Source organism: Toxoplasma gondii, chromosome XII, assembly GCF_000006565.2.
Source record: "Toxoplasma gondii ME49 chromosome XII, whole genome shotgun sequence".
Classification (NCBI taxonomy): Eukaryota; Apicomplexa; class Conoidasida; order Eucoccidiorida; family Sarcocystidae; genus Toxoplasma; species Toxoplasma gondii.
The window spans coordinates 2,091,138-2,118,857 of NC_031480.1; the positions used below are offsets into that span (position 1 = coordinate 2,091,138).

At 54.5% G+C, this 27,720-nt stretch overlaps 3 protein-coding genes across 3 annotated transcripts; 1 reads left to right on the forward strand and 2 right to left on the reverse strand.

Annotated features, from left to right (window-relative positions):
• Positions 1 to 74: 74 nt before the first annotated feature.
• Positions 75 to 7,583, reverse strand: TGME49_217760 (GTP-binding protein; the record flags this gene model as incomplete). Its single annotated transcript, XM_002371302.2, has 9 exons — positions 75 to 966; positions 1,437 to 1,566; positions 2,105 to 2,160; positions 2,841 to 2,930; positions 4,791 to 4,883; positions 5,371 to 5,469; positions 5,858 to 6,108; positions 6,552 to 6,660; positions 7,359 to 7,583. The coding sequence occupies 9 exons, from the start codon at positions 7,581 to 7,583 to the stop codon at positions 733 to 735; spliced, it is 1,287 nt and encodes a 428-aa protein (XP_002371343.1). The 3' UTR covers positions 75 to 732.
• A 10-nt stretch (positions 7,584 to 7,593) lies between these two features.
• Positions 7,594 to 14,640, forward strand: TGME49_217770 (hypothetical protein). Its single transcript, XM_002371303.2, has 2 exons — positions 7,594 to 12,542; positions 13,162 to 14,640. Exons 1-2 carry the CDS (start codon positions 8,358 to 8,360, stop codon positions 13,675 to 13,677), a joined length of 4,701 nt encoding a protein of 1,566 aa, XP_002371344.1. The 5' UTR covers positions 7,594 to 8,357; the 3' UTR covers positions 13,678 to 14,640.
• A 594-nt stretch (positions 14,641 to 15,234) lies between these two features.
• On the reverse strand, positions 15,235 to 27,325 carry TGME49_217780 (Sec20 protein). The gene is made up of 8 exons (XM_002371304.2): positions 24,942 to 27,325; positions 24,344 to 24,493; positions 23,520 to 23,824; positions 22,708 to 22,806; positions 21,859 to 22,295; positions 19,902 to 19,956; positions 17,376 to 17,481; positions 15,235 to 16,876 (listed from the first exon to the last, which is right to left on the reverse strand). The coding sequence occupies exons 1-8, from the start codon at positions 25,116 to 25,118 to the stop codon at positions 15,779 to 15,781; spliced, it is 2,427 nt and encodes an 808-aa protein (XP_002371345.2). The 5' UTR covers positions 25,119 to 27,325; the 3' UTR covers positions 15,235 to 15,778.
• Between the last annotated feature and the right edge of the window lie 395 nt (positions 27,326 to 27,720).

The following is a 27,720-nucleotide window of genomic DNA, read 5'->3' on the forward strand; positions in this document are numbered from 1 at the left end:
AGACTGGGAGGGTGGCGCCCGTCGGCCAGGCCGGTGAGACGGTTTTTCTTTTTGCATGCGTCTGCATGCTGCATGCAGTCTAGAGGATTATGTACAGTTTCGTAAACGAAGGGTAAGAAAAGAGAACTTAAAAAGATTCGAAGCACAGGATACGCAACGAAGCAGCCGGTGTTGTGCCCGAGATCCTTCACAGGGACTCCCCGGAAGGAGGCGACTTGGGAGCGACTCTCAAGTCCACATGGAAACAGCTGCGGCTGCAGAAAAACGAGGCGCCGCCTTCGTCTCCTTGACAAGCGAGAGACAAGATGAAGAACAGACGACAAAAGAAAGAAAACCGGAAAGAGAACGCGAGAACGCAGGCGGCAGCACCAGGTCACGAGCAGAAAGGTCGCGAAACAGAGACCGGGTACAGCAGTCTGGCCGTCACGAGGCAACCTGAAAGAAGCGCTTCGATGGTTTACAGAGCATGCAGTCAGGCGTTAGAACTATAGAGGCGACTTGACGCGCAGCGCGCGCTTCTCTCTGTGTAGTCTCGCCCTGTCGGTCCTCGAATCTCTTCACTTCCGGTACCTCCGGGCATCCTCTCGATCCGACTGAAGGCGTCCACGACTTCGCCAAAAACATCACGGGAAAGGTCTCAGACGCTGGCGGCCAAAGCGAAAATCACAATCTTTGTACATCTCGCACAAAACTGCTAGACGTCAATACCCGACGGCATGGCAGGCTTTCCGCTCATCTGTGACGACGCACAGGCGAGTCTTCTTGCCCTTGAAATTTGAGCAAAGGGAGACCCTGTCGCTTCCTCCAGTCAGAGGCCACCGCAGCGAGAGAAGCTCTCAGCTCAGGAATTCCGTGATTGTGACGCGATGACACCGCATGCACAAAGGGATGCAAAAGCGTCTCCTTCTTCTCCACAGCCTGGAGCCGTGATAAAACATCAAACATCGCCGCATGCAGTTCCCGCGCCTGCACAAGTGACGCATCACAACCCACACGGACAGACAACCGCATAAATAAGGCCCTCTGGTATACCACAAATATTCGTAAATAGAGACGCTCATTATACAGATCCCATCACTTTTTTTCCTGCCATCGTATCCACACACTCGTGTACATGCCCAAAACAGATATGTAGTTGTGTATGTACATACACGTTCATAACTACTGGCCGTTGTATATGCATTTCCACTGATATATATATATATATATATATATATATATATAAATATATGTACATCTATCTACATATACATCGATATACATATACGTGTGTGTATCCATGTGAACATATATGCATTTGCATGTTTAGATCGGGAGCCTAGACCATTTCAGAGGTTTGTGTATATGCGTATTCACAGATATATGTCCAGGAAGGCAGTGAAGGCTTCTTTGAGGCTTCTTTTCGTCTTGCGTTTTCTGCGTCTCGGCAGACTCACTGTGAGCAGATCTGCCTTGGTGAGCACCACCTGGAAGGGGAGATTTTTCTCCGCCAGCAGCTGCCAGAGTCTTTCGTCCAGCGCCTCGACACCCTTCGTGGCGTCCACGAGAGACAAAACTCTCCGCAGTCTGACGAACGCACAGATCCCAACCGCGCTTGCTAACTTTATCAACTCTCACGCGAGCGCTGCGCTCTGTAAACGCATGCAGACCCGTTCACCTTTCTACCTCCATCCACCTCTCTAGGTCTACAGCTGCATATCCACCTGCTACCGCTGTCTATCTATGTCTGTCTGTATGTGGACCTGTTCTCATCTACCTACCTCCCTACGCAGATCTGTATACGTATCTGAATGGACGTAAAAAGTCAGCAGTCTAGCGATCGGCGCATCTTACCGCTTCCAGTCTTTTGTCCATGTAGATCGCTTTATCTACGTGCGTCCCTTCCCCTCTCTTTCTGCCTATTCCATGACATGCGTCTCTGCGTTGAGTGAGCTGTGGTCGAGGACTCGGCCGACACAGACAAGAGTTCAGGCAGCACACAGAAACGACCTAAACCTGCTTCGAAACGAGGCATGAGAGAAACGAAAAAAAAGTTCACAGCCTCAAGAACGAAACGAGAGAAGAAGAAAGGACGACGTTCAGCAGCCTGCCATTCTGCCCTTACTGTTTGGAGCGTGTGAAATACTCCTCGATCAAAATCGCCCACTCCTCCTTCAGTTGCTGAATTACAGAAACCACACAAACTCCACATCCGTCTGTACATCAGTATAAATCTGTTCATAGAGAGACTCGGAACCGTGGTTATCGATCTCGCTCTCTCTCTCTATCTGTGTCTACCTATCAATCTATCTGTATTTATCTACATCGCGCCACCGTCTTCTATCTACCTATATCTGTCAACGCTCAATCGTTGCATCTCTATCTCTGTCTTTCTGTCTCCATGCATAGACCTATCGCTGTTTGAATCATTTTTTCCTTTTCTCTCTGTGAACAGATATCGTCACGTGTATTTCGCTTTCTCGTCATGTCCGTTCGTCTATGCCTGGATTCCATCTTTGCTCCGTTGCGTCTTTCGTCGGCCTCTTCGCTCTGTTCTCTCTCGACTCAGAACTCTTGCCGAGCGTCGCCATCGCGTCCTTCACCTTCTGGTTTTGAACTTTCGTTTCGTCCTGGTCTCGCATCCTGTGACTCTCGAGAACCAGCGTCCTGGGACCTTGGGTCATTATTTTCAGACTTTTGACAAACGTCGAGTGTGTCTTCTTCCGACGTGCTCTCGCGTTCTCTTTGTCTCCTCTGTTCTTTTCTTCCTCGAAAGCGACGACCAGTGTTCCTTCTCGTTTCGTCGCTCCTCCGCAGGCGCTATAAATGTTCTCGCTTGGTTTCGCTTTTCTTTCGCTCACCGGTTTCACACGAGCAAAGCCGTAGCCAGGCAGGTCGACCAGACTCAGGTGATTGCCGAGGTCGAAGGTGAAGAGGTGCCGCGTTCGACCCTGAGAACCAAACGGAGAGCGCCAAGCGAATCTGAGAGTTTTCTTGGCGCAGCGGCAAATCCGAGGCAATGCACTGGCGCGATGACCGACGCTCCATTGGCCGGAAGAATAGAACATGCTAAATACGAAATCACGGTGAACGAGCTCTGTTCACAAGGACGATCCTCAGAGCTTTCCTGGAAACACAGGTGTACCATATGGAGGAGTAGCCCACTCCTGACAGCTGCCTAAGGCGGTCAAAGAGACAATTCAAAACGTATCTCTGCGACGATTTTTTTTTCGCGTCTCGTGAAGGAGGGTGAGAAAAAGGAGAGAGAAATCCGTAATAGAGAGGAAACACACTGTTCTCCAGGGACAAGAGCCCCAGGACGCCTGACAAATGGTCGAGGACCCTTGACCGGCGAACGACCAAAAGCCACAAGAGGCCAGCGCAGAGAGGCAGACGGTTCAGGTGCCGGGAAGGAGAGGCACAAACGAGCGAAGGCAAAGAGAGAGAAGGAGAGAAAGAAAGAGATGGAACGACGCAGGTCTTCACAACGCGGCCGGGCTCGAGGCCAGTGAATGCCTCGCAAGTGCAACGCAAACCCAGAACAGCTCCCGGACTCGTGACAGCAAGCAGAGACGCCCAGATCGCGAAACGAGAAACGATGCGAGAAGGACGAACAACCGAGGCGCGCGCGCGAGCGGAACGAACGACAAAGTCACTCGGACAGAAGGCAATGTTTCAAGGAAAACACGTCGCGAACGAAGCACGGCAGGAGCAGACAGGCGAAGCCGATGGGAAACACCAACGAGGCACCGCCAGAGCCATCGACGCAGACAGCCGACGGCGACAACGCGGAGTGAAAAGAAAATGCAAACGACCGTGTATGCGGGGGCTCTACTGACCGGAATGTGAGAGACGGGTGCGACTTTCGGCAGAGTCAAAACGGCCCCACTCGGCAACTGAGAAAACGCAAAATAGCGCCGATACACCATGTGCCTCAAGTCACGCAAACATTGCGTTTTCCTGAAGCCACTCACCTCAGTCAACCACAAGCATCTCACATCCATATAAATGCAGTCGCCGATACACATTCTTGTCCCCTACACAGATGCAAATATATATATATATATATATGTATATATCAATATTTCTATCTCTCTCTCTCTCTCTATATATATATATATATATATATTTATATGTATATACATGTGTATCTTTGCATATGCATTTGACTGCGCATGAAACTAAGACGACATTGAAGAGGCGTGAGGAGTACGGCTTAACCTTTCTGAGTCGCGGAGCTTTCCTTCCCTCGCTGAGTGTTTTGAGTTGAATTGCATGTCCACACACAGCTCGACATTCGTGCCTATCATCTCCCTTCATCAACCGACCTCCTTCACCTCCTAAGTGAACCCCAGAGACCCCTTAAACGTATACACATATATATATATATATATACATATATATACGTATATACATATATAATTATATACATATATACGTATATACATATATAATTATATACATATATTCTTATATACATCTATACTTATATACGTATATATATCTTTCTACAAGCGCGGGACTGCTTTCTACACACAGATGCGTAGACTTCCTCTATGGATGTGTACGTCAGAAACTGTATGGAGGGGAGTGAGTATCTGTGTTCGTGCATAGAAAACTGCAGACGCCCATCAGGATTTCCTGGCAGACAAGCGAGTGGGCCAGCGGAAAGGCGAGAGGTATATCGACCTGTGTAGAGAGTCGGTAGGAGCGCCAGGTGAGGAGAGACAGCGAGGCTCGGTCGAGGCCAGGCGAGCCTCCGATTGTGAATAGGAAGCAAGTGGAAGGCGCAGAGACGCGCCGCAGCTCACCGGTTTGCTGCAAGAGCGAGCGACGTCTCTGCCGTGCATCAGAGCATTCAGGAGAGAAGACTTCCCGACATTTGAATGGCCGACGGCGGCGACCTAGAGCGAAACGCAGCAGAACGGAGGAACGCGAGAGACGCAGAGACGACACACTGGGCAACCGTGAAACATGAGGAGAGCCGAGAGCCGACGAGAACCGCCTCTGGAAGAAAACGTAAGGCAGGCCTCGACGGAGGAAGCCCAGAGGCAAATGCAGACAGACGCAGGCTGCACCCGCCGTCACTTCAGCGCGTCGCGCATCACTGCGTGAGACATGCCGCAACTGTCCATGCAGGTCCTGTCTGCTTCACTCCTGACCTGGATGCGCGGAGTCACAAAGAGATACGCAACATCCACACTCCTATTCGCAACTTCAAAGCAAGACGGAAGCGTCCCTCTGACACACAAATATATACTTATATATATATATATTATATGTTTATATTACATATTATTTATATATATATATATATGTATGTATTTGAGAGTTTTTACGGGAGATGGAGGTGTGAGCCTTGAGATCCGGTGCTATGGTCCGGAGCCTCACCTGGGGCCAAGGATTGTGAGGGAGCTTATGGAGCGTCTGAGCGACGAGGACAGGGTGTGCTGCGATGGGCTTGCCGAACAGAATGCGACTGTACTTTCTCTAAAAAAACAGCAACCGTGGAGGAAACGCGGCGTCCTGAACATGTTATGCTTTGCACGAATTTGAACTTGACGCGATCGTTCGACTTTGCCTTCTCAGCCACTGCGACCGCGGGATTCCAGGAGACGTTCCGCGCCTCTCGAGCCTGCTGCCCTTCCCTCAGAACCTCTTCCTCCCTCCCCCTACCCGCCCCCCTGTCCTCAGGACTGAGGAGAGCTGAGCTCAAGAAGAGAGACAGCAGCTAACGGGAGAGAGAGCCTGGAGAGAAACGCGAGTCGACTGAAAGTGAGTCACCTGGAAGGGGAGTTCCACGATGACAGAAGAAGAGGGACGCAGAGGAAGAACCGGCGAAGAGCGGGCGACATGCGCACCGCGAGGAGAGACGAACCTGCTCGGGAGAAAGCCAAGGAAGATCTTCGCGGTTGAGGAATTCCCGCGGCTGAAACGCATGCACAAATGGCCTGGCGAGCAGCGGGAGGCCGTCGTCTTCCTGCTCCTCCTGCCAAAAGCGCATGCGCGACTCCTGCTCCACAAGCGAGACCTGGGGGTCGCCTTCGTTGTCTGCGTCTGCGTCGCCAGTGTCCTCAGCCTGCTCGGAGACTGCCGCAGCTCGGCGACGCCCGCGAGCCGATCGGCGTCCTAAAGACAGAAGAACACCGCAGGCGCATGCAGCGGCGAGGCTAGGGAGAGGAAGGCGAGCGCCGAGGGGGGGGGAGAGGAAAGAGGAGAGAACGCAGACGGGAGAAAAGAAGGTGAAGCCGTGAGGAGCAAAGGGAGAGGAGGAGGCAAAGCGAGCGCGGCGACGACGTCGACACAAAGAGGCAAGACCAGCAGGTGCAGGCAGCGGAAAGCAGAGTCAGAAGAAGTTGATTTGGGGGGGGGGGGACTGCAGACGTACGTACAGTTGAGCAGTTTCGAAGGCACGCGTCTAGCAAAGCAACAGTGGAAGATAAACGAGGGCAAGGAGGCGCACCCAGAGAGGAGAGAACGGCGCTGTCCAGGTACAATGTGAACAAGAGAAGACGGCGGCAACTTCGTCGCGTCCAGGAGGCTTCGCAAGTTGCTCGAAAGAAATCCCTCACCTGCTCCCGTCGAGAAAAGGCGAACTGCATGCGCTCCAGAGAAAACGCGGCTCTCAGGCGCTCTCGTGCCATGCGGTGGAACTCGAAGAGACAGCGCCGGAGAGACGACCTGCAGTGCGAGACGGGAAGAGGAGACAACGCGAGAGGAGGAGACAGCGCGAGCGGAGGAGACAGCGCGAGCGGAGGAGACAGCGCGAGAGGAGGAGAGAGCGCGAGAAGAGGAGATAGCGCGAGAAGAGGAGATAGCGCGAGACGGAGACACAGGATAGGAGGCTACAGAGTCGCTGCGAGGCAGGAAGGAAGCCGAGGAGATAGACCGAGACAGAGGCAGTCGGAAACAGGAGTATCGCTCGAGAGGAAAAGCGTTGATGTCGCAGGCCGACGCCGGCGGCCTGAGCAGGAACCGAGGACCGCCAGAGACAGGCAGACGAAAAGAGAAGAAAGAAGACAGAGAAGAGAGGAAAGGCGGGAGACTGTGAAACAAATTCGCCCTGGTCTCCGTCGGCCAGAGACTGCGGCTACCCCCGCGACGCAGAGGACCGCACATTTTGCGTCTAACGAGGAATCCTTTTCTCTCTCTTCTCGGCGTTCATCTTCCTTCTTTCGATCTGCAGAGGCGGAGGACGACTGCAGGGATCTGCGAGCCAAACTTTCACGAAGGAGACGCGCTGCGACGATTCCGATCTGCGCGCGTTCGATTATCCGCTCGCCGAGTGCCGCATGCCACAGTGTTCGCGACCAGGCAGACCGCCGCCGGCGCCCGTTGTCGAGGCTGAGTCCGCCGCATGCGCCCGCGCGCGGATTCACCTTTTTTTCGGACCGAGAGACGCAAACAGGGAAAGAAAGGATGGCAAAAAGGCGTCGAGATGGAGAGAAGAAGGGAGAGAAACGAACAGACGAAGAGACCTCGTCATTCGAAGCGAGATTCCGCGGCGGCTTCTTGAGCGGCGGGAGAGGGCCGCCGCCCGCGTCTCCGCGGTGGCGGGTCCAAGCGCGGATCAGCTGCATGCGCATTCGGCTTCTTTCTGTCATTGGAAAAGAAATAAACAGTTGTTTTAGAAATGTTGCAAGAGTTCGAGGAGAGAGAAGAACTCTTCTTAACTCAGGTGGATACTCTGGTCTTCCTCCGTCTGCCCGCGTCATGACCAGGCGGAAGACGGTGTGCTACTGTATATCCTGCAGCGACACCGCCCCTGTCGACAGAGGAACGCTGGATTTTTCTCGCTCGACTGTCTTCACTTTCTCCCAACGCGTTGCTGGAGGCGCCGGCCCTGTCCTGTTTTTTTTGCCTCGCCTCTTCTCCTCGCCGTCGCGGACCAGACGCCTCGGCGTGGAGAGGGCCTTCGAGTTCTGTCCGACAACCATCTCTTGGCGAGACGGCAGGAGAAACTCTTTGTCGAGAGAAAAACGTGCTGCTCTGGACGACTGGAAGCACCGTTCTCTTCCTCGAGGCGGTCTTCCAGCTGCCGGATTTCTTCGCCGGTCGCCGCAGGAACTCGCAGCTGCTGAAGACCTTGCTCCCGGGGACAGCAGGCAGAGCCGACAAGAGTTAGTGAGCAACGGAGGTGTAGCCTTGGGCTAAAAGCAGGGGGAGAGCCGCTCGAACGCCGCAGGCAATCTGTAGAGCTGAGAAGTGAGGCAGAGCCTCTTGGAGCTTCGCCGAAAAAGCCGCAGACTGGTCAATACTGTGACGCAGGAACGCGTGACTGCCGCGCATGCACTGGCGCACAGTGGACGGAGGGCAAGACAGGGGAAACTCTGAAAAGGAGACGGAACGCGAAGGCGAACAGCGCAACATGGAAAGCCATGGGCGTCCCCACATCCCAGTCGAGAGCTTCCTCTTGGCAAAGCGAGGATCTCCACTCCGGAATCCAACGGCGGAACGGCCCCTCGGCAGAGGCGCCAAGGCCGAGTGTACGTACACCGCACTCGAGTGTACATGGAGGCCACCGCAGTGAATCGCTTGCCGCTTCTCTGGCCGACGGAGACAACAGTCGTCGAGCCAGCGGCTGGATACTCCACGATGCGGCGGGGGCAGGCCGTCGTGACGGCGGCCTCTCGGCTGGCCGGCGGAGTGTACAGACAACGCCTCAGCTTTTCGAGGACCGCGCCGCGAAGAGCGGCGGCGCGCTGACGAGATCCATCGCTCGCCAGGCGACAACGCAGGCCTCGCAGAGCCTCCTCGGCCCGCGGCACCGCTTTGGAGGGACGCCTGCACCGCGCTGTCGCTCGCCTTTCTGTGAGACGGCAGAGCTCACCGACGGCGAGACTTGGCGCAGAAGGGAGAATCGGCTTCGGCATGAAGAGCGAGAGGAAGGAAGCGACAGGCGGAGGGGGGAACGAGGCGAAAAACGGTCTGCGGAGCAGAGGGAGCATCTCCGCGCCGCGCTACAGAAACCATCTGCGTCCTCTTCCTCTTGTTCCTCTGCCTCTTCCTGCTCGTCTTTCTCTTCCTCGTCTGCTTCCTTGCCTGCTTCCGCGTCTTCCTCTTCTTCGTCCTCGTCGCTGAAGGCGGCAGCGCAGCGAGAAGCGACTCTTCGTTATCTGCCGTCGGCGCTGTTGCGCGAGATTTCGGACTCGATTTCTCAGGACCCTCTTCTCGCGAAGGTAGCGGATCGCGGCGAAGAAGACGCCTACCTCTCGCTCCGGTTTTTTGTCTGCCGAGAGCGAGGCCTTCCTGGAGATGCTCCTCTCGACGCACCTGGCCAGCCGCGCGTCGGAGGCGACTCCTGCGCAGCCGCGGCGGGAAGAAGCGAGGCGACTGCTTCCAACACAAGAGCGAGCGACGCAGTAGCCGACATGGAGGACGGCAGAGCGGTTCAGAGTCCCCCAGACGGAGACGCAGCTCGAGCGAGAAGCGTCGAGGACCGGGACGACACTGCAGAGAGACCCGGCGTTACCGGGAGCCACTACGGAGAGGGAACCGGTGCGAGAGCTCGCGACGACCGCGGGGATGACGACGCTGTGAGCGACGGCAGTGGCGATGCCGCCAGCAAAGGTTTTCCTTCTGTTCTCAGCGCGAGCAAAGACCTCGTTTTTGTCTGGTACAGGCGGCGAGGCTCGGCCATGCGTCTGTGCATCCCCCGGCTGCCTGAACTGCTCTGGAAAGTCGTCGCCTTCTTCTTCTTTCTCTCGCCGTCGCCGTTCCTCGCGACGCCCTCCGGCACCTTCCCGCCGGCGCCAGATGCTGGAGAAAAGACGACGGTCGAGGGAGGAGGCGACGGGGAAGGAGAACGCGGAGACAGGGGAGAGGGAGATGGAGGAGACCGGGGAGAAGGGGACTGCGGAGACCGGGGAGGAGGCGACAGGAGAGAAGGCGAACGGAGTTTTAGAAGACCTTCTTCCCTTTCATGGACGCAAAAGAAGAACGGCGCGTGTGAGGACTCTCAGGAAGTTCAGCGGAAATTGTCGGAGGGACTGCATGCAGGCCGCGGAGCGAACGCCGCGGCAGGACGCTGGCGGACAGGCGGTGGCGGACCGGGCGAGTTGGAGGCGAAGAACCGAGAAGACTGGAGGGAGGCAGCGGATCGCGAGGATGCTGAGGGGAAGAAAACGCTCCTGCGGTCTGTCGCCGCCTACGTCTACTGGCCCGGCATGCAGTCATTCTTTGACACTTGTGAACAACCTGGGGATGAGTCCTTCTCGTCCTCCTTCTGTTCTGCCTCTTGTTCCTCCGCTTCATCCTCTTCTTCCGCTTCATCGTCGTCTTCCGCTTCATCGTCGTCCTCCGCTTCATCGTCGTCTTCCGCTTCATCGTCGTCCTCCGCTTCATCGTCGGCCTCCGCTTCATCGTCGTCCTTTGCTTCACCTGCGTCGCATGCAGTGCCTTCGCATCTTGAGGGAGGTCGACCGCGGGTTGGCGAGAGTCCGAGGTCACGGTGGACGGTGCGGGGAGAAAGGACTCGCGCGTTTTCTTCTTTCCCTGCCGCAAACCAGCTGTCTGGCGGACCGCGCGCGTCTGCGGCTCTGCGCGGTTCTGCCTTCTCGCCTCCGTCGACTGTGGCCTGCCAGATCGAAGACCCAAGTTTGCTGCATGCACTTGCGGACCTGCGGAGCGGAGCGGCTCTGGAGGGCCTTCGCGTGGTGAGGCGAGGCGGGAAGGACGGAGGGCGCGAGTCGTTTTGTCTCGAGTGGACGCCGAGAGCGGCGACGCGAGAAGCAGGCGAATGTGCGGCGCATGCGCCGTCCTGCCGGCCCGCGAGAAGGTCAAACGCTGGCGAGACAGAAGTTGATGCATGCGTAGACCCCGCTGCGAGAACGGAGAGAGTGAATGGAGTCTTGCTTGGAAAGCCGTTATCGCCTCACGCTTTCTCGCTCGGCTCCTCGCGTCTCTGTCCACCTGGCGCCCCTCGCGCTGCATCGCCCTGCGTCTCCATTGCTCCAGGCGGCGCCGTCTCGCGAAGCGACGGCGGCGAGAAGCGGAGAACAGGCGACGATTCAGTGACGAGACGCAACCACGGCGGAAACGAGGATTTTTCAGAGACTCGTCTGAGTCAGAGAAAAGAGCCTCTGCTCGATCAGGACGCGAGTCGCCTTTCCGCTGCTTTGCGTCCGCCGCCTGGCCTCGAAAGCTCCCTTTGCTGGCCTGCGGGGCTCGCCTCTTCGGGTAGACGTACACCCCAGGACTTTCTACGCGGACTGCTTCCCGGCGCGGGGGAGAGGGTGGAACACCAAGCCGCAGGCGGCGACTCACGCGACGGCGAGTGGACTTTCCGCGAGCGGCAAGACAGTCGATTCGAAGACGAAGACTTGTTCTTCTCTGGCAGAGAGGACGACGACACCAGCTCCGTCTGTTCGTCGCATTTGACCCCCCGGACGAGCGGCCTGTTCCCCGCCTCGCTCCCGACGGAGCCTGAGACGTCTCTGGCCTTGGTAGGGGCGTCTGACGAGCGCGACGCGCAGCTGCTAAACCATTTTCTTCTGTTCTTCGCTGCGCTGTCGCGCTCTGAAGTGCATCGGCCTCCGGTTTCGCCGCCGTCGTCGCCTTCGCTCCTCGCCCTGCAAGATCTGACAGACTGGGACGCGCCGCGAGCCCAGGGACCTGCATGCGGGTGCACAAGCGAGCGCCTGCCTCGGCCTGTTGTCAACATTCCTCCACGAGGCGCATGCGGTGAACATGACTCGTGCGACGGGGGACTCCGTCGAGACGAGGAGAACGGCTGCAGACAGCGACGCCTGTCCTTCTTCTCTCTGCCCGATGAAGCGTCGCCGACGTCGCTCGGCGCTGCGGCTTCTTGTCCGGAGGCCTGTGAGGCGGAGCTGAAGAAGGCGACGAATCGACGGCGGAACGACTCGTGGACCTCTGAGGCCTCTCCAGACGACTCGGAAGTTCCTTCAGATCAACAGAAAGGAAACCCTTCTCCATTCCGCCAACCTGCGAGACGCATTGGCATCTTTGCAGTCGACGTCTCCTGTCTCGCTCTTCCATCTTCTTGCTCTCCCTTCTCTTCCTTCTCTTCGTCTGTCTCTTCTTCTCTGTCTTCTTTCTCGACGCGTCCGGGACGGCCGCCGTCTGCTCGTCTTCGACCAGGGACGTTCGCGGTTCTGTCGGAGGGGGGCAAGTCTCTCTCTCTTCTTTCGTCCAGCGAGGAGGCGCGGGGGGCGAAGTGGACTGCTGCGGCAGCGGAGGCCAGGGAAGAAGACTCGCAGAGCGAAAGCTCCTTCTGCGATTTCCTCAGCCTCCCAGACGAAGATAGCTCGCCAGAGGCAGAGGACGCCGTGTCATGGAGAGAAGCGGAAGGCCGCTCGCTCGTCGCGACAGAGGGCGAAAGCGAAGAAGAAGACGAAGGCGAACAAGACGGCGCTGAAGAAGGAGAAGGAAGAGGGAGCTGTGCGACCAACGAAACGAGCAGAGGCAGAGGGAACGGCGGGAGAAAGAAGGTGAAAGAGAAGAGCAAAGAAGAACGCGCCTGCGAGAACCTCGCCCACGCACTCGCCTTGTCTTGCTCCTCGGCTGGCCTCGACGCCGTGTGTATCTGCCTGACAGACAAGGTAGGGAGAATTTGAAGGACAGCGCGAAGGGACTCAGGCGAAAAGGAGGAGACGACAAAGATGAAGGCAGCTTCAGGAGAGGCAGAAGATGGGGAGGAACGCGCGAGAGTGCGAGACGGGGAGAAGGACTCTTGTGTGAAAAAGGACAAACTAGACGTTATTTCCTTAAACCGCTTCCCTCCTCAGTTAACGTCTCGCCTTTTGCTCAATATCAAAGAGGATCCTTTCTGCACTACCTTTGCTCTTTAGGAGGCTTCTGTCTGTGTAGGAAAACATGCGATTTCATCTATTGGAAACAGAGCCTGAGCGCAACGAGATTCGTTGTCTCCAAGAGCGAATAGAGCGACGCGTGGTGGATTTCTGCGACATATCTGCCTGTTTGGGGGCCTGAAGGATCTGAAGAGCTCTGCAGGTTGTTCCGTTCGTAGTTGTCTGTCCCTTTAGCTTTGTTGTCTGATTCCTTGAGGCCAGTTTCTCGCGTTCTCGGCTTCGGCAGACCTGCGTCTTTGGCTCTGTGGTTTCGCTCTTCTTGCCAAACTTTGTTACCGAAAAAGTCGCTCATATAGTGCCCTCTCTCTCACGTCTGGCGTCCATCGTCTGTTTCACTCGTCATCGCCAGGACCGCCTTGTTCCCCTCGGATGCCGCACCATTTCGCTCTTGGACCTGCCTCGCCTCCCGTCGCTCCTCGCCCGGTGGCGACAGCAGCTGATCGCCCCCAAGCTCTCTCTGCCTTCTCTCGCGTCTCCTTCGCACCCGTCTCCGCCTCCCTCTTCTGCTTCGCCGTCGTCTGCTTCAGCGTCTCCTCCGTCGCCTCCCTCCGGTGCGTCTCTGCCGTCGGCGGTGGATGCCCTGCCGACTGCCTGCTCCGCCACAACACAGACGGGGAGGCCGCAGACGGCGAAGGCAAGAGATGGAAAGGTTTCTCTGCGCCTCCATACCTCCGCGCCTGCAGGTGCGGCAACGGTGCAGGCCGACTCGGAGGCAAAGCGACGCACCGGGCGACAAGAGAGGAAAGAACAGAGACGAGCCAGGGGAGTCGGGGAAAGAGGGCAAAGAGAGGAAAAACAGATGGCGAAGAAGAGGCAATCGGGGGGCGTAGAGAGGTCGCGAGAAAGCAAGAGAGGGACAAAGTGAGAGACGATCGCCCATCAAGCGAGAACTGGAGCGAGCAGTAGGTGACCCATGCTGATTTGCAGATTTAAATTCTCTTATAAAACGCTTAGTCAAATGGCCCCTCTCTAGGACTCATGTACGACCGAGGGGACTTCTCGTTGGTGCTGCGCCATGCATGCACCTCCTACTAGAGTGGAAGAGAGAGAGAAACATCGAGCTCGCCCAGCCAGTGGCAGAGGCGCTCGGAAAGAAGCCGGAGGGTGGAAAGGTTTCTGTTTCCTCTTTGCACAAAGAGGAGCTGTTATCGCCACAGTGGCGGTGTGATGTGGAGGAAAGAGTTTGCCTCCTTGGTCAGACTCGGCGAGATTTTACAAGTTCTCTTTTCCGGTTGAACTCGCAAACTCGAATCGATACTTCAAGCCGTGTCCACTCCTAGACTTTCTCTCTTGCGCCTGCGCGCATTCTCGCACAGTTTGTCTGCTCTCTGCTTTCTTGTCGTTTTTTTTGTCATCTCTCTGGAGCGCCTTCGCGCTGGCGTCGTTGCTAGCGCATTCCACTTTCCTGTCTTTCCCTCACGGTCGTTCCCTCGCTATGGCTTCCTCGCTAGCGTCTGTTGCCCGGCGGCTGCTTCGGTGCCGGTCGGAGACTGTGTGCAGCCGGAGACAGGCTGCTCCACACTGGGGACGCATTCTCGACCTCAGAGGTGATCTGCAAAGACTTAAAAAGAACTAGGGGGCGCTGGCCACCCAGCGCGAGCGCATGCATCGAGCGAAAAGCTCTGTATCCGCATGCGTCAAAGACACGCACGGTCTCAAAACGTCACCCAAAAAACAGGGGAGTAACGCTGCTGACTTCCTCTCTTCTTTCGCATGCAAAGGCGGACATGCGTCCAGCCAGAAGCTGCTCAACGCTTGGCTCTCCCCAATCTCACACTGGCCTTCCACACATGTTTGTAAATCACGTTCACCGTCATATGCACTTGCATTCGCACTTGTACATATATATATATATATATATATATATATATATATATATATATATATATGCATATTTATGTGGAGGCATGCTAGCCTATTGCCATAGACATCACTTGGCAGGGTATATATACATATATATATATATATATATATATATATATATATATATATATATGCATATTTATGTGGAGGTATGCTAGCCTATTGCCATAGACATCACTTGGCAGGGTATATATATATATATATATATATATATGTATATATATATATATATGCATATTTATGTGGAGGCATGCTAGCCTATTGCCATAGACATCACTTGGCAGGGTATATATACATATATATATATATATATGCATATTTATGTGGAGGTATGCTAGCCTATTGCCATAGACATCACTTGGCAGGGTATATATATATATATATATATATATATATGTATATATATATATATATATATATATGCATATTTATGTGGAGGTATGCTAGCCTATTGCCATAGACATCACTTGGCAGGGTATATATATATATATATATATATATATATATATGTATATATATTCATTCACGTGCATGCTTACACGCATTTGTTTATATCACTGTCGACGTACATATTTGTCCTTTTGTAGATCTCTGTACAGAATGGTTCTGCACAACCATGGATGCACACACCGGTTTGCGCACAACGGCATTGCTTCTGAAAACCTTTAGCTAGGGGGCGACCCTCTCACGAGCCTGCAGGGGGGGGGGGCATCGCGGGGACATAAAAGCGCTCGAGGCGCAGTCGCTCAGACATCGGCCATTCTCTTCCGGCACCGAATTCTGAGAAAAGGAGCTTCGTTTTCTCGAAACGCTTCTCAATCCTTTCACCTCTCCACCATGCTCCGCGTTTTTCTCGATGGTGTGCAAGCCACAGCTTGAATTCAGTTCCCCTGCATTTCTTCATCTTTCTCACGAGATGGCAAGTATTCGCGGAGATGGACATATGAATTCTGAAACCTTCCAAGGCCAGAAAAAGATTTTCCCTCGAGTACACAGAAAACGTTCTGCGTTTAACTAATTCTGCATGCAAGACCGCGGCCTGCAGTCGGAAACGCTCTTTCTTTCTCTCTCGCTTCGGCCTCGGCAAAGAAGGATTGTCGATCTTATGCGGCACTGCGTTCTCTCGTCGCATCTCCGTTATTCCCCTGTGCGTTTCTTTCGCCTTCCGTGTGTTCTCTTTCTTCTTTCTCTTCTCGTTCGTTCCCGGCTTGTCTGTCCCGTTTGTCTCGTCTTTCTTCTTTGCCTCCTCTTTCTTCGCTTTCTCCCTCTTCGATGCGCACTGGAACCTCCCCTTCGTCTAGTTCGTCTGCGTCTCCTTCGCCTCCACCATCTTCTGCACTCTCATCTCCCGCGGCTGTTGAGCCTGGACTGTCTCCGCGAACCTTCAACGTCTGTCCCCCTCTCGCTTCTCCCTCCATCGCCGCGCTGCTCTCGCGGGATCTCCCTTCCTCTCTCTCTGAAAGCCGCCACCGCGGTAATGAAGGCGAAGAACGAGAGGACGCAGTAGCACTAGCCGACGGAGAAGCAGACAACGAAGACGCAGACGACGGAGAAGCAGACAACGAAGACGCAGACGACGGAGAAGCAGGCGGCGGCCGAGCAACAGAAGCGGCAGAGAACCTAGACAAGGAAGGAGACGAGGCAGGAGCGACGGGGACAGTCGGATCTACAATGCGCTCAGAGGGAGGGCGGGCAGAAGCGGCAGGCGAGGATGCGGACGCAGACGGCGAGTGTTGAACGGTGGGCCCTGGAGGCAATGCTTCTCGATTCGTTTCAAGTTGAATCGAAGAAACCTGCGAACTCGCCAGCTCTGTCCGACATGACTCAGATACATCCTGTGACGGAGACGTTGACGCGAAGGCCTCAGCTCCTTCCGGAGCACAAACAGTGGCTCCTCGTTTTCTCGCGGAGACGCCCGAGGCGACAACTGCCTCCTCGCCGTCAACTGCCTCCTCGCCGTCAACTGCATGCGGCGGCGGCTGCGGCGGAAGGCCGGCGAGAAGGCGGTTCTTCTCTGAAAAGACTCCGTCGGACTGACTGAAAGGCGGCGGCGAGACAGAAGGCAGCGCTGGGGGGAGGAGTGAAGGAGCGAGAGGCGCAGAGGACAAGAGGCTCTCTTGAAGGTGGAGAGTCGTCGCGCCGAGAGTCGAAAACAAGGACGAGAGTAGACCTGAGAAGACGCTGCAGGCGAGGCAAGCCGTCTGGCGAAAGACACAGCGCAAACGGCGGTTCGTCAAACGCAGGGTCTGCAGAGACCTCGTTCTACGCAACTCCGTCGCCGTGAGAGCACGAGGACAGGAAGAAACTCGGGAGGAGAGAGGAAGGACGAGAGAGACCAGTCGAGGTGACGAGAAGGCCATGGAGAGGGAAGGAGCGCGGAAAAGAGACAGATGACCGTGAGACAGAGGCGAGAACCGAGAAAGAGAGGAAGACGAAAGGGATACAGGTGCGACTACTCCCGAGAGACAGAGGCACCCAGGGAAGCAAAGCGAGAGCGAGCAGCAGAGGCACACAGACAGAGACATGCCCAGAGATGCGACGCAGACGCCGAGAGCTGGAGACAGCAGGAGAGGCGCCTCAGTCCATAACCGAAAGGAGTCCGTGAGGGCGACCGAACGAGGGAAGAGGCCAATGACCGACGACGAGGAAAACGCATGCAAATCAGGTAGCCAGCACAGAAGAGAGACCTGTAAAACGTACGGAGATGGCGACGCGAATGACGCGGAGACGCCTCAGCACGACGAAGGCGCAGCAGCCGACGAAGAAGAGGAACGCGAACCAAATAAGCTGTGAATCAGTTTCAGCCCTGTGAACACAGCCGAAGGAAGAACAGACTAAATCTCCTTTCTGACGCGTTCCTCTCTTCTCGCCTCAAGCTCCACCTGCAACAGCCTCTCTCGGCGCAAGAAGAACTTCAGCGGCGTCGATCCACCCTTCTCAGAAGCCGGCGGTGCATGCGCGCGCGAAACCAACGGCTTTCTCTCCCCCCTCTTCCTCTGCACCTGTTCTGCCAGACTGTCCCTGCGGCCGTCACAAGCCACCACGACGAAAGTCTTCAAAACGGATCCTATACCTGCATGCAACCTCTATCCACTCATCTCAGATATCTACACACGCACACATACACAAACATGTATATATATATATATATATATATATATTTATATAAGCGGAGAAATATGTTTCTATATTTGTGCAGAAGCAAACAGCAATAGAGCAGTGCAGCGCTTGAGGAGACTCGAAGAGCACAAGCAAACAAGGGGTAGAAATCTGACAGAAAGGAAATTCTGATGCAAGCAACCGGGAGACGCGGCGCCCGCCCCAGTCCGCACAGGTTTTGGGCAGCATGCATGCGCGATCAAACTCGCACAAAAAAGCTTTGAATCATACAAGGCATAGACACCCACACACAGATAAAAACATATAAGCGTACACAACATATCTGCCATCATACTTCCAAATATATATATATATATATATATATACATATATACGTATATACTTATACAGATATACATATATATATATATGTACATACACATGCATGGAGTTATCAGTATATATACATATATATATATATATGTATACGGCGGCGCCGGACGGAGCGGGGAACAAAAGAGGAGCTGCCTGTGAAAGGCGACAGCCTCCGGATGGTGCGTTTCGCTTCGGCGTGGAAAAGAGCGCGTCTCTTCTCGCCGGTGCGTTTCTCAGATTCGATAGGATCGCAGGACTCTCCCCGTCCTTTTTCTCTTCAGATAAGAGTATACGGAATCACCAGGGCGGACTCTTCTGGGCAACGCGACACAGGCTAAAAAAGCATGAACACAGTGCGGTGCCGAGCGGGTGAAGAAACACCGCGAAAGACAGCCAGCATGCACAGACGCAACCATCCACATCTACGCATACGCAGATACACATACCGACATGTAGAGACAGATACAGGCATACAGAGACGCAGATGGAAATGTAGATATAGATCCACGGATGTCGAAGTAGAGACGAAGGCGGACAAGCGACGCCACGGGAGACCGTGAGGGATGGATCTGCATGAGAGCATCCAGTTGGTGAGTCAGTTCCAGGAGCAGACGGAACGCAGAGGACGCCGCACACGAGGTGAAAACATCTCGCGTTCGGTGTTCATCCCGTTAACAGACAGAGCTGAAAACTCCGAGACAAAAAGGCGCCCCAGACAGGGCTACTCTCGAGCCTGCCACCCGTAAGAGCATGCACCGACATACACACTTACACATGTACACACCGACATCCGCATCTGCATAAAAAATCCATATACATACATATATATATATAGATATATATAGATATCGATATACATATTTATATATATATATATATATATATATACATATATTTATATATATACATATTTATATATGGATGTGCTCGAACCAAATACATGCACGAGCATGTGGACGCCTGAAGAATTGATGTTTCCAGGTGAGCATCATCGAAACCAAGTGAAGCTGCTGCGAGTCTGAGAGAGCCATTTGCGCCTCAGGAAGAGCAGAGCGGCCTCGAAGGGCCTTGGAGGCGAGCAGGCCGCGAGGTGACCTGCGCCTCTCACGAGTCAGTGCAGCTTCTCCCGCAGAGTCACAAGAGCTGACAGCTTGGAGCGACAAGAAGACAATGTGGAAGGCAATCGACAGGTGGAAGGCGAGGCGACGAGAACGCGACAACGACGAGGTCCATTCGAAAGGGGAGCACCAGAGGGAAACCATTCGCATGCAACGCGCCAGCGAGAACAGTCACGGAAGGGACACCGCAGGAAATCGAATGAAGGCGCCAGGAATGAAACGCGCATCGACAACGCACAGAGGCAGATCACGACGCATCCACATGAACATAACGCGCATCAAAAAGATCCAAACATGCGTTCAATGTGCATCGATTGATACAAATATTCTCTGAACCTGGGGACTTGGGGACAACGGGAGCTGTGCGAGAGACCACGGGGGAAGACGCAGGGCGGGGGCAGGCAGACACCCGCAGAAACATGGCTTCGCATGCAGAAAAAGAACTTTCTCCACATCCGAGAGACAGGCGAAGAAACATGGCGCGCCGCCGAGCACTGCGCCGCCCACGGAGGAAATGCCAGGAGCGTCGGGGGCGAGAAACGAAAACGCGTAGGATGTCCAAAGAGCAGCAACGCCAAAGAGGAAAAAAGAGAAGAAAAGCGGACGCGAGAAGAAAAGAAGAGAGTAGAAATACCTCTTCTTGAGAGTCGTGAGGATGCCTTTCGCCGAGGCCAGCCGATCTCCGAAGACTGCAGCGCAAGTACCGCAGCTCGACCATCAAGAAACAAAAATTCTGTCGTTTTCGTCAGCTTCCCTGGCAGCCACTCAGCCGCGCCCCTCTCCCAACTCTCGGGTCACACGCGCGGGTCTTTCATGCACATTTATTTAAACTTTCTTCGTTCAAATTGATGCGTATACATATATATATATATATGAATATATATATATATATATATATGTATATATATATATATATATATATGTATGTATATGTATATGTATATATGTATATATATGTATATGTATATGTATATATATATATATGTATATATATATATATATATGTACATATATGTATGCGTATTTATGAATATGTTGCCTGGTTCGATGCAAGCGGGACCGAACGCCGCATGCAGATTCTGCCCCCAAACAAAAAGGCACTTGGGCGCCCTTCGAGCGCCTTCACACAAGAAACTTCACTCGTACGCAACATGCAGAACACCGGTCTGCAGGCCGATGAACAGATATACAGATGTACAAGTAAAGAGACTTCTGTATGTCGAAATAAATATGCATTTATAGAAGGGATGGTGTAAGGAAGAAAGGCGCATGCATAAGGACGAAAGTCGTGTGTGTTTCGGACAGGAGCACCCGGCAGAAAACGTCGTCCGTTCTCGTTGCTCTTTTTTGCTTCTGTTCTTTCGACAAGACGAACAAACATGCATTTGACTGAACTTCGCAAGAGCCGCGCGCAGTGAACAAGACTGCCGAAGCATTCGTCGAAACGCGAAAGGGGAGAGGCGAGCGGAGAAAACCGAGAAAAATGCAAGCGCGGACCACAGCCGTGGCCAGAGAATCCACTGCGGATTTTTGTTGCTGAAAAACAGAAGAGAAGAGGAAACGGAGAGCACGAAGGGGAAAACGAGCCGCGAGAAGAAAAGAGGCCAGGGCGACGCCTTCGGCCTGCCCGTGGGCGACTCGCAGAACAGCGAGGCGTCCTGCGGTCTCTCCACCCCACAGAAACTTTTTTGTACACTCGCGGCGACTTCTGAAAAGCCGCTGCGTCACCGCGTCGCTCTTCTCGAGCCGAGGGAGAAAGGTTGGTATCCACGGACCAGCTCCCCAGCTCGATGTTGGAAGGAAACGCAGTACAAATGGAATAAAACAAATAGAGCATCTGAAACATATTGAGGCATCTGGCGAGGAATCAAAAACGGGAATCGCGTCGCGAAAATAAAGGCGACTGCAGAGTCGAAAGGCCTAGAGCAAAACCTTCACTCCACGCTCGCCTTGCGTCTCTCTGCTCTCCCGCCATGGTAAAACCTGATCCCTCACCGTCAGCGTCTGGTTCAACTTCGTCTCTCGCTTCCTTCCTTCCTTTCTCTCTCTCTCTCTCTACAACGTTGAGGTCTTCCAGACTCGCTGTCACCTTCTTCGTCTCCCCCTCGTCTCTTCACTCTCGCGTCTCTCGCTTTCTGCTTTGAAAACGAGCATGCGTCCAAGGACACAGGCGCGGGGAGACAGGCACACAGTCGTTTCTTTTCTCTCTCGCGACTCCTCTCCGGATCCCCGGAGCGGCAAAAACGAGCAGTGCACAGAAGGAGACAAGCAACGCAGAGACAGAGACAGAGAGGCCCCCAGCAGGCGGGCGGCGACCCTCCGCTGTGTTCAGACAGAAGCCGCGACTCTTGTTTCGCAAGGAACAGAGTCTTTACACCCGCGAGAAGCGTACAGTCCACGCGCTGAGTGCGGCTGTACATCGCCATCAGAGAGACAAACTTCGCGACAGTGAATCGACAGTCGCTACTCAGATGGGCAGACCTGAATGCGAGCGCACAGCGTCCAAATCCTCCAGCAGACGACATCTGGAGAACGGAACATGTTACCAGGACACAGAATCGAAGGGGAGGGTGTCTGGCAGAATCTCTCACCGTTGTAAGCGGATTCTGTCTGCTCAATTGCCGCGGACGACTTCTGCAGCTGGCGCTGAGTCTCCTGCATGCGCTGCAGCTCCTCAGCCATCACGGCGCGCGTCTCCCTCAGTTGATGCTGTCGCTTGTCGCCACCAGTCTCTTCGATGCTCGTCTTTGCTTCGACGCGTAAACTCGTCTTGCTGTGCAAAGTCGCAGTTTCCTCCTGCGCATCTCTTTTCTCTTCTTCTCGCCGGGGGCCTTCCCGAGACGCGACAGGCACCTCCACAAGCGCCGCGCTCGACACCGAGACGCTTGCGGCCTGCGAGCTCGCCGAATCGCACGACCGCGACGCATGCGCCTCTGGCGGCTTACAGACAGCTGGCCCACCCCGCGCTGGCGCATGCACCGCGCCGACTCGACTCGCGCCTGGAGGCGCCGGCGCGGCCGGCGGCTGGCTGCGCAGCCAGCACAGCAGAGAGACACGAGAAGCGAGAGATCGGCGGGTGGACGAGTGAGAGGAAGTCAAGAGAGGAGGAGACAGGGAAGATGCAAAGAAGAAGCTGCAGAAGCGAAAGAGCAAACTGAGGAAAAGGCGAAGCACCGAAGAAAGAAGCGAGGAACAGCCGACACCGAGGCGGGCAGAAACAAGAAGGCCGAAACGCGCGCGCAGCGTCTGCCGAGCTCTTCCTTGAAGGTCATAAACTCTCGAGAAAAGCAGCGAAGGAAGCAGAAAGCAAGCGCGGAGACACCAACGACGCAGATTGAAGAAACAGGCGACAAACAGGTTTTGAACAGAGAACGAGGCCTGCACTGCACAGGAACACAAAGTTTACAGAGCACGACAGCGGGGGAAAAACTTGAGCCTACTTCTCTGTTGCCTCGAAAGAGTTGACGTAATTCACCATTCGCATCGTGTGAAAATGTCTCTCCGTGCGTTGCCACCATGCAGAGAGTTGCGACTTGAATCTGGAAAAACACAAGACAGAACCGAGAAACGCAACAGTCCAACTCTGTCTCTCTACCATTGCTTCCCCGAGAACTCGCAGAAGAGTTGCTTGTCCGTCTCCCCGTCACTTCGAAGAACTCCCTTTAACGCCGCAATATTTCCTAGACGCAGGTCTCGACTTAAAAGTTCGCGAACATTGCATTTCGAAGACCCATTGTACAGAGGCGACATCTACATCTCACGGAATACGCAGAACACAGAGTGGACTGTGTTGCGCGGCCGCGCTTCCTGCGGCTCTCGACTGCTCCTCTGTTGACGAAGCTCGTCTGTGCTTCTCGCGTTTCATGGCTCTGCCGCTTGCGGTGCGGTACGCAGAACAACGAATCAAGAGCAAGAACGCGAAGCGGCGAAGAACCCACAGCAAAAACCTCCGCAGGCGTAGCTCCCGAACCGAAAGCTCCGCCCCGACCCAGAAAGGCTGAGGTGTACATACACCCTAGAAGAAGCGTGGCGAGCCTGAGAGAGGCAGACCGACGCTCCTCGGGAGGCTGTTTGAAAATGGCACTCGGAAATGGGGGATCGCGTTCGTTGTTGGTAAAACGACTTCCGAAACACCAATATAGACTGGTACAAAGAAGTTACCAAATCCTCCGTACAGAGCCGGCATCAAGACGCTTCTGCGCAGCGCGCTGCTGAGGGTCGCGCCGTCGTTTCTTCCATCCGCTTGCCTCACTTTTGCAGGTTTTGTTGGTGGAACTGCTGAAGCTGGAGCAGCTGTTCGCGCTGCAGACGCGCGATGTCGGGGGAGACGTCGCCGTCAGGCGCCACAGCCAAGAAAGACGAGAGAGAGGGAAGCGCGGGCAGAGAGGTCTGCGGTCCGAGAGGCGACGCTGAGCCCCGCTGACGGTCGGCGCTCGGCGACGCGCCGAGCGCATGCAGTTGCTCCTCTTGCAGGGACAGGAGGCGGTCCACGAGGGTCTGCGACTTCCGGACGAGCATCGCGTAGCGGCTGATGCGACGCGCTACGCGGCCGCGGAACTGCGGAGTAAAAACGAAAAAGAGGAGATACGTAGAGAGGAGAGAAGTCTTAGAAAAGAGGCGGGAGAGCCGGGATGGGTAAGCGGAGACAGCTGTCTCTGCGGGGAGGAGCAGGTGCGACGCAGGTGCGACGCATGTGCGACGTTTTATGGTTGTGGAGGTGAGGCGGGAGACCGAGTTTGAGCGCGGACAACTGAATGCCCGAAAAAGAGGACGAAGAGAGCGAGGGGGAAGCGACAAGGGAACACACGGAGAAGACGGCGAAAAAGGAAGATGGAGGGGTGCAGGAAAAGCAGAAAGGGCCGACAGATGAGGAGAAGAAGCAAGAGACAAGGAGGAGACGAAAAGGAGGAGATGAAAAGGAAGAGATGAAAAGGAGGAGATGAAAAGGAGGAGAAGGTGACCAGGATGCCCGCAGCAAACAGGCAGAGCGGAGGAGCGACAGGAGAGAAAAAGTCAGAGAGAAACGTCTTTCGGAGAAGGACCCTTGAGAAGGAAATCGACAAAGAAGAGACTCACATGCACAAGCTGGTCATGTTGTGCTTCATGGCCTGGCGCGCTGTCGCTCAAGAGGCTTCGCAGCGAATCGTGGAGAATCGCCAAATCTCTCATCACATCTTGCAGCTGCGCGACTGCATCGGCCGGAGGCAAATGTCGCAGCATTTGCTGCTGCAGAAAAAAGCACAGCAACAAAGTACAATAATGCAGACCCGCGCGACAAAGAACCACCCACAAAACCATACATATCTCTCTCTCTAAATATATATATATATATATAGGTATATATATATCCATATACGTGTAAATGTATGCATATGTGTGTATGTATAGACATGTATACGCATATACGTGCATATGCATATGCATGCTTACAGGTGATCGATATTCCTGGATACACTCCCTTCACCCATGCGTGGTGACCCGCCACAGCACGGTGCCCCCGCAGGTGCCGCGCGTCGTACAGGGAAGAATATATATATATATATATATATATACATGCATAGACAAACGTTCACAGCATACATATGCATGCATATATATATATATATATAAGTATGTAAGTATGTAAGTATGTATACAAGAATGAGGGCATCAGTGTGAATGTGTGTTTCATTACCTCGAGGTCTCTCTGTTGCTGCGCTACGTCTGCGCCTGGCGCCTTGCGGGCGCGATGAGGAGGAGCGAGGACTGCCGCCTGCGTTGCGTTGACTTGGCCTATCCCTCTTTCTCTTCTCTCTTCCCTCATCCCCTCCCCCGGAGCTCCACTTCCTCGTGGTCTGCAGTAGCGATTCATTGTCCTGGTGTTTGTTTACTAAACATGCAGACGCGTTTGTACACTTTAGGTTGAGTTGCGTCGCGAGTTCGACTGAGTTCGCGACACCGACTCGAGACCCAAAAACCGGAAAGAACATACAAACATCTGTGCCTCTGTGCAGAGACAACGGCAAATGCACATATACACATGCACAAATATGAACAAATATTCATATATATTCATATGCATGTGAATATAGATGAATACACATGTAGATTTATGTGTACGTACGTGTACAAAAATCTGTACGTAATTAAATATATATATATATATGTATATATGGCCCCGTAGAAATCGGTTGAGAGACGCGACAGGGTACGAGCTGTATGGAATGAGGGAAGAGACGGAAGGAAGGTGTATAGGTAGGCGAGGGAGCGGAGGCAGCGCGGCGTTTGTCGAAGGAAAGCAGCGAGCAAAGAGCCGTTTTCGCTTGCGAGGAACTTGACTGTCACGGAGTCTCGCGTCTGCGCCTCTCTCCGAGAAACAAATGGACTGTCTGTTCCGGAGAGCAAGTCAAGATGCTTCAGAGGACTCGCCGATGAGACGAACGACCAGCGCGAGGTCTGCGTCTGAGAGCCAGCCCCCCGCAGCAGACGCGCGGATTTCACCCAGACGCTCGCGGAGCGCCGCGCTTGAAAGACGATGTGGAGAAGGGAGAGGGGGAGGACCGCCTCAGAGTCGCCTTCGAGGGAGGCCGCAGAGAAGACGCAGACGACGCAGAACAGCGAAAAAGAACGTATTTGAACCTGTCGCCTTCCCTTGCTGTCGGGGAAAGCTCGAGAAACTCGGCTTGTCAGTGACAAGGCGCGCAAACGACGTAGTGAGCAGACAGCGCGTTTCTCCGACGCGTCAACCAAAAGGCGCTCAGCTGGGTACGCCTCCCTCGCAAGCGCCTCGGTCGCCGCTTCCCGACTCGCTGCGCCGCGCTACAATCACTGGTTTCTACGCCGCTGGACGGGAGAGTCTTCGTAGCCGCCTCGACCGTTCTCTGGCATTCGCGAGTCGCATGCGCTCTTCAGCACTGCCGCGGCCAAAAAAAGGTCCGCGTGTCTTCGGCTGCCGCGGACCTCCAGCCCAAAAAGCGGAGCGAGCCGAAAGCGTCGCGCGATTGACGCTGGCGCGGCGCATGCACTCCGCCGATGTCCGCAGGGACTCGAGTGGATGCGCGAAACCGACCGATGCCGCGCAGAAACGACGGAGACAGAGAGAGCTGACACGAACGCAGCGAAGACAGTCGACGTTCAAACGGCTGGAAGAGAACGGAAAAGCGAACTTAGGACCGAACGCGGTAAGCCGTTTCGACTTCGCCGAGCTGTACGTACACCGGCCTCGGCCGCGTCTCGCGGCTTCAGGCCAGGAGCTCAAATCCTGAATTCGCGTCGGTCTCTGGATGCAGGAGAGAAAAAGACGCAAAGTTGCAGCTTCTTCACGTGCACAGACACCGCGGGGCTGAGCCAAAAAGGAAGAAGGCGCCCTCGGAAGAGCGTCTCGTCGTCGGACGAGTCGCGGCCTCGACACCGGCACCCTGCTCTCCGGCGGCCTGCGCCTGTTTAGCGAGTTGTGCTCTTCCGTCGAAAAAGAGTGGATGTGTGTAGCGACCAGAAAGATGAGACGGAGGTCTTTCACCGAGCGAGATGCCAGACACCGAAAACCTTCGCAAAAACCGGTGTGACGCGAAGGCGCAGGAGAGCGGGTGCGACTTGCATGCGCCGTCCGTCACCTCGGGAGACAGAAAGCTTTTTCTTCAAAAAGCGAAGTTTCTGGAAGTTCCATGTGTTTGTCTCGTCATAGAAGCGGGCAGCTCAACGAAGGGTCGCTCCGTTCCGAAAAAAAACGGCGCCGCCAATAAAGTTTCGTGACGTCTCCGGCGTTTCCGTACCCGCCACGCAAAAGACAACGAGCACTTTGTCTACGGCTGCGACGGACGTCTTTTTCTCGGAGGTTTTCAGAGCACAGTTCGGACGGCCAAGTGCGACTCTTTTCTGGAATGCAGACGCCTAAATGCAAAAATCCTCGAAAACTCATCGAAAGTCTTCAGGCCTGAGCCGAGAACGCAGCTCACTAGCTTTTTCAGCATCTGTAGCTGTGACGCCGCCAGCGCGGAGGCTGTGACGCGTTACGTACACTACATGAGGCAGAGAACGACATGTTGCCGGATGACCTTGGTAGACTCCAGAACGACAAAGCTCCTTTTTAAAAAAACTGGATTTCCTCCAGCACCAATGCGTTCTCAGGCGGAACAGGCTTGCCGCAGCTGCCGCTGCGCCTTCGCTGCGCAAAGATGGCGCAAAAAGACCAGCTGTTTAAAACGAATTCCACGTTCTCCGGACCTTTCTGTACCACCCGTGTATCTCTCTTTTTCTAGAGTGACCGTTCCGATCTTGGTCCCTAGATGTCCAGAGACATGTTAACCTCGGTTCGCGGAAACGAAAGAGATACCCAGGCACAAGACTGTTGATGACGGTTTTCCGCTCTATACCGGATTCGAGCGGTCTCGGAAGGAGGACGCAGTGCAATCCAGTCTGGTTCGTCTCTGGATGGTCTTGTGTCTGCTTCACACACATGCGTCGACATGCTGCTT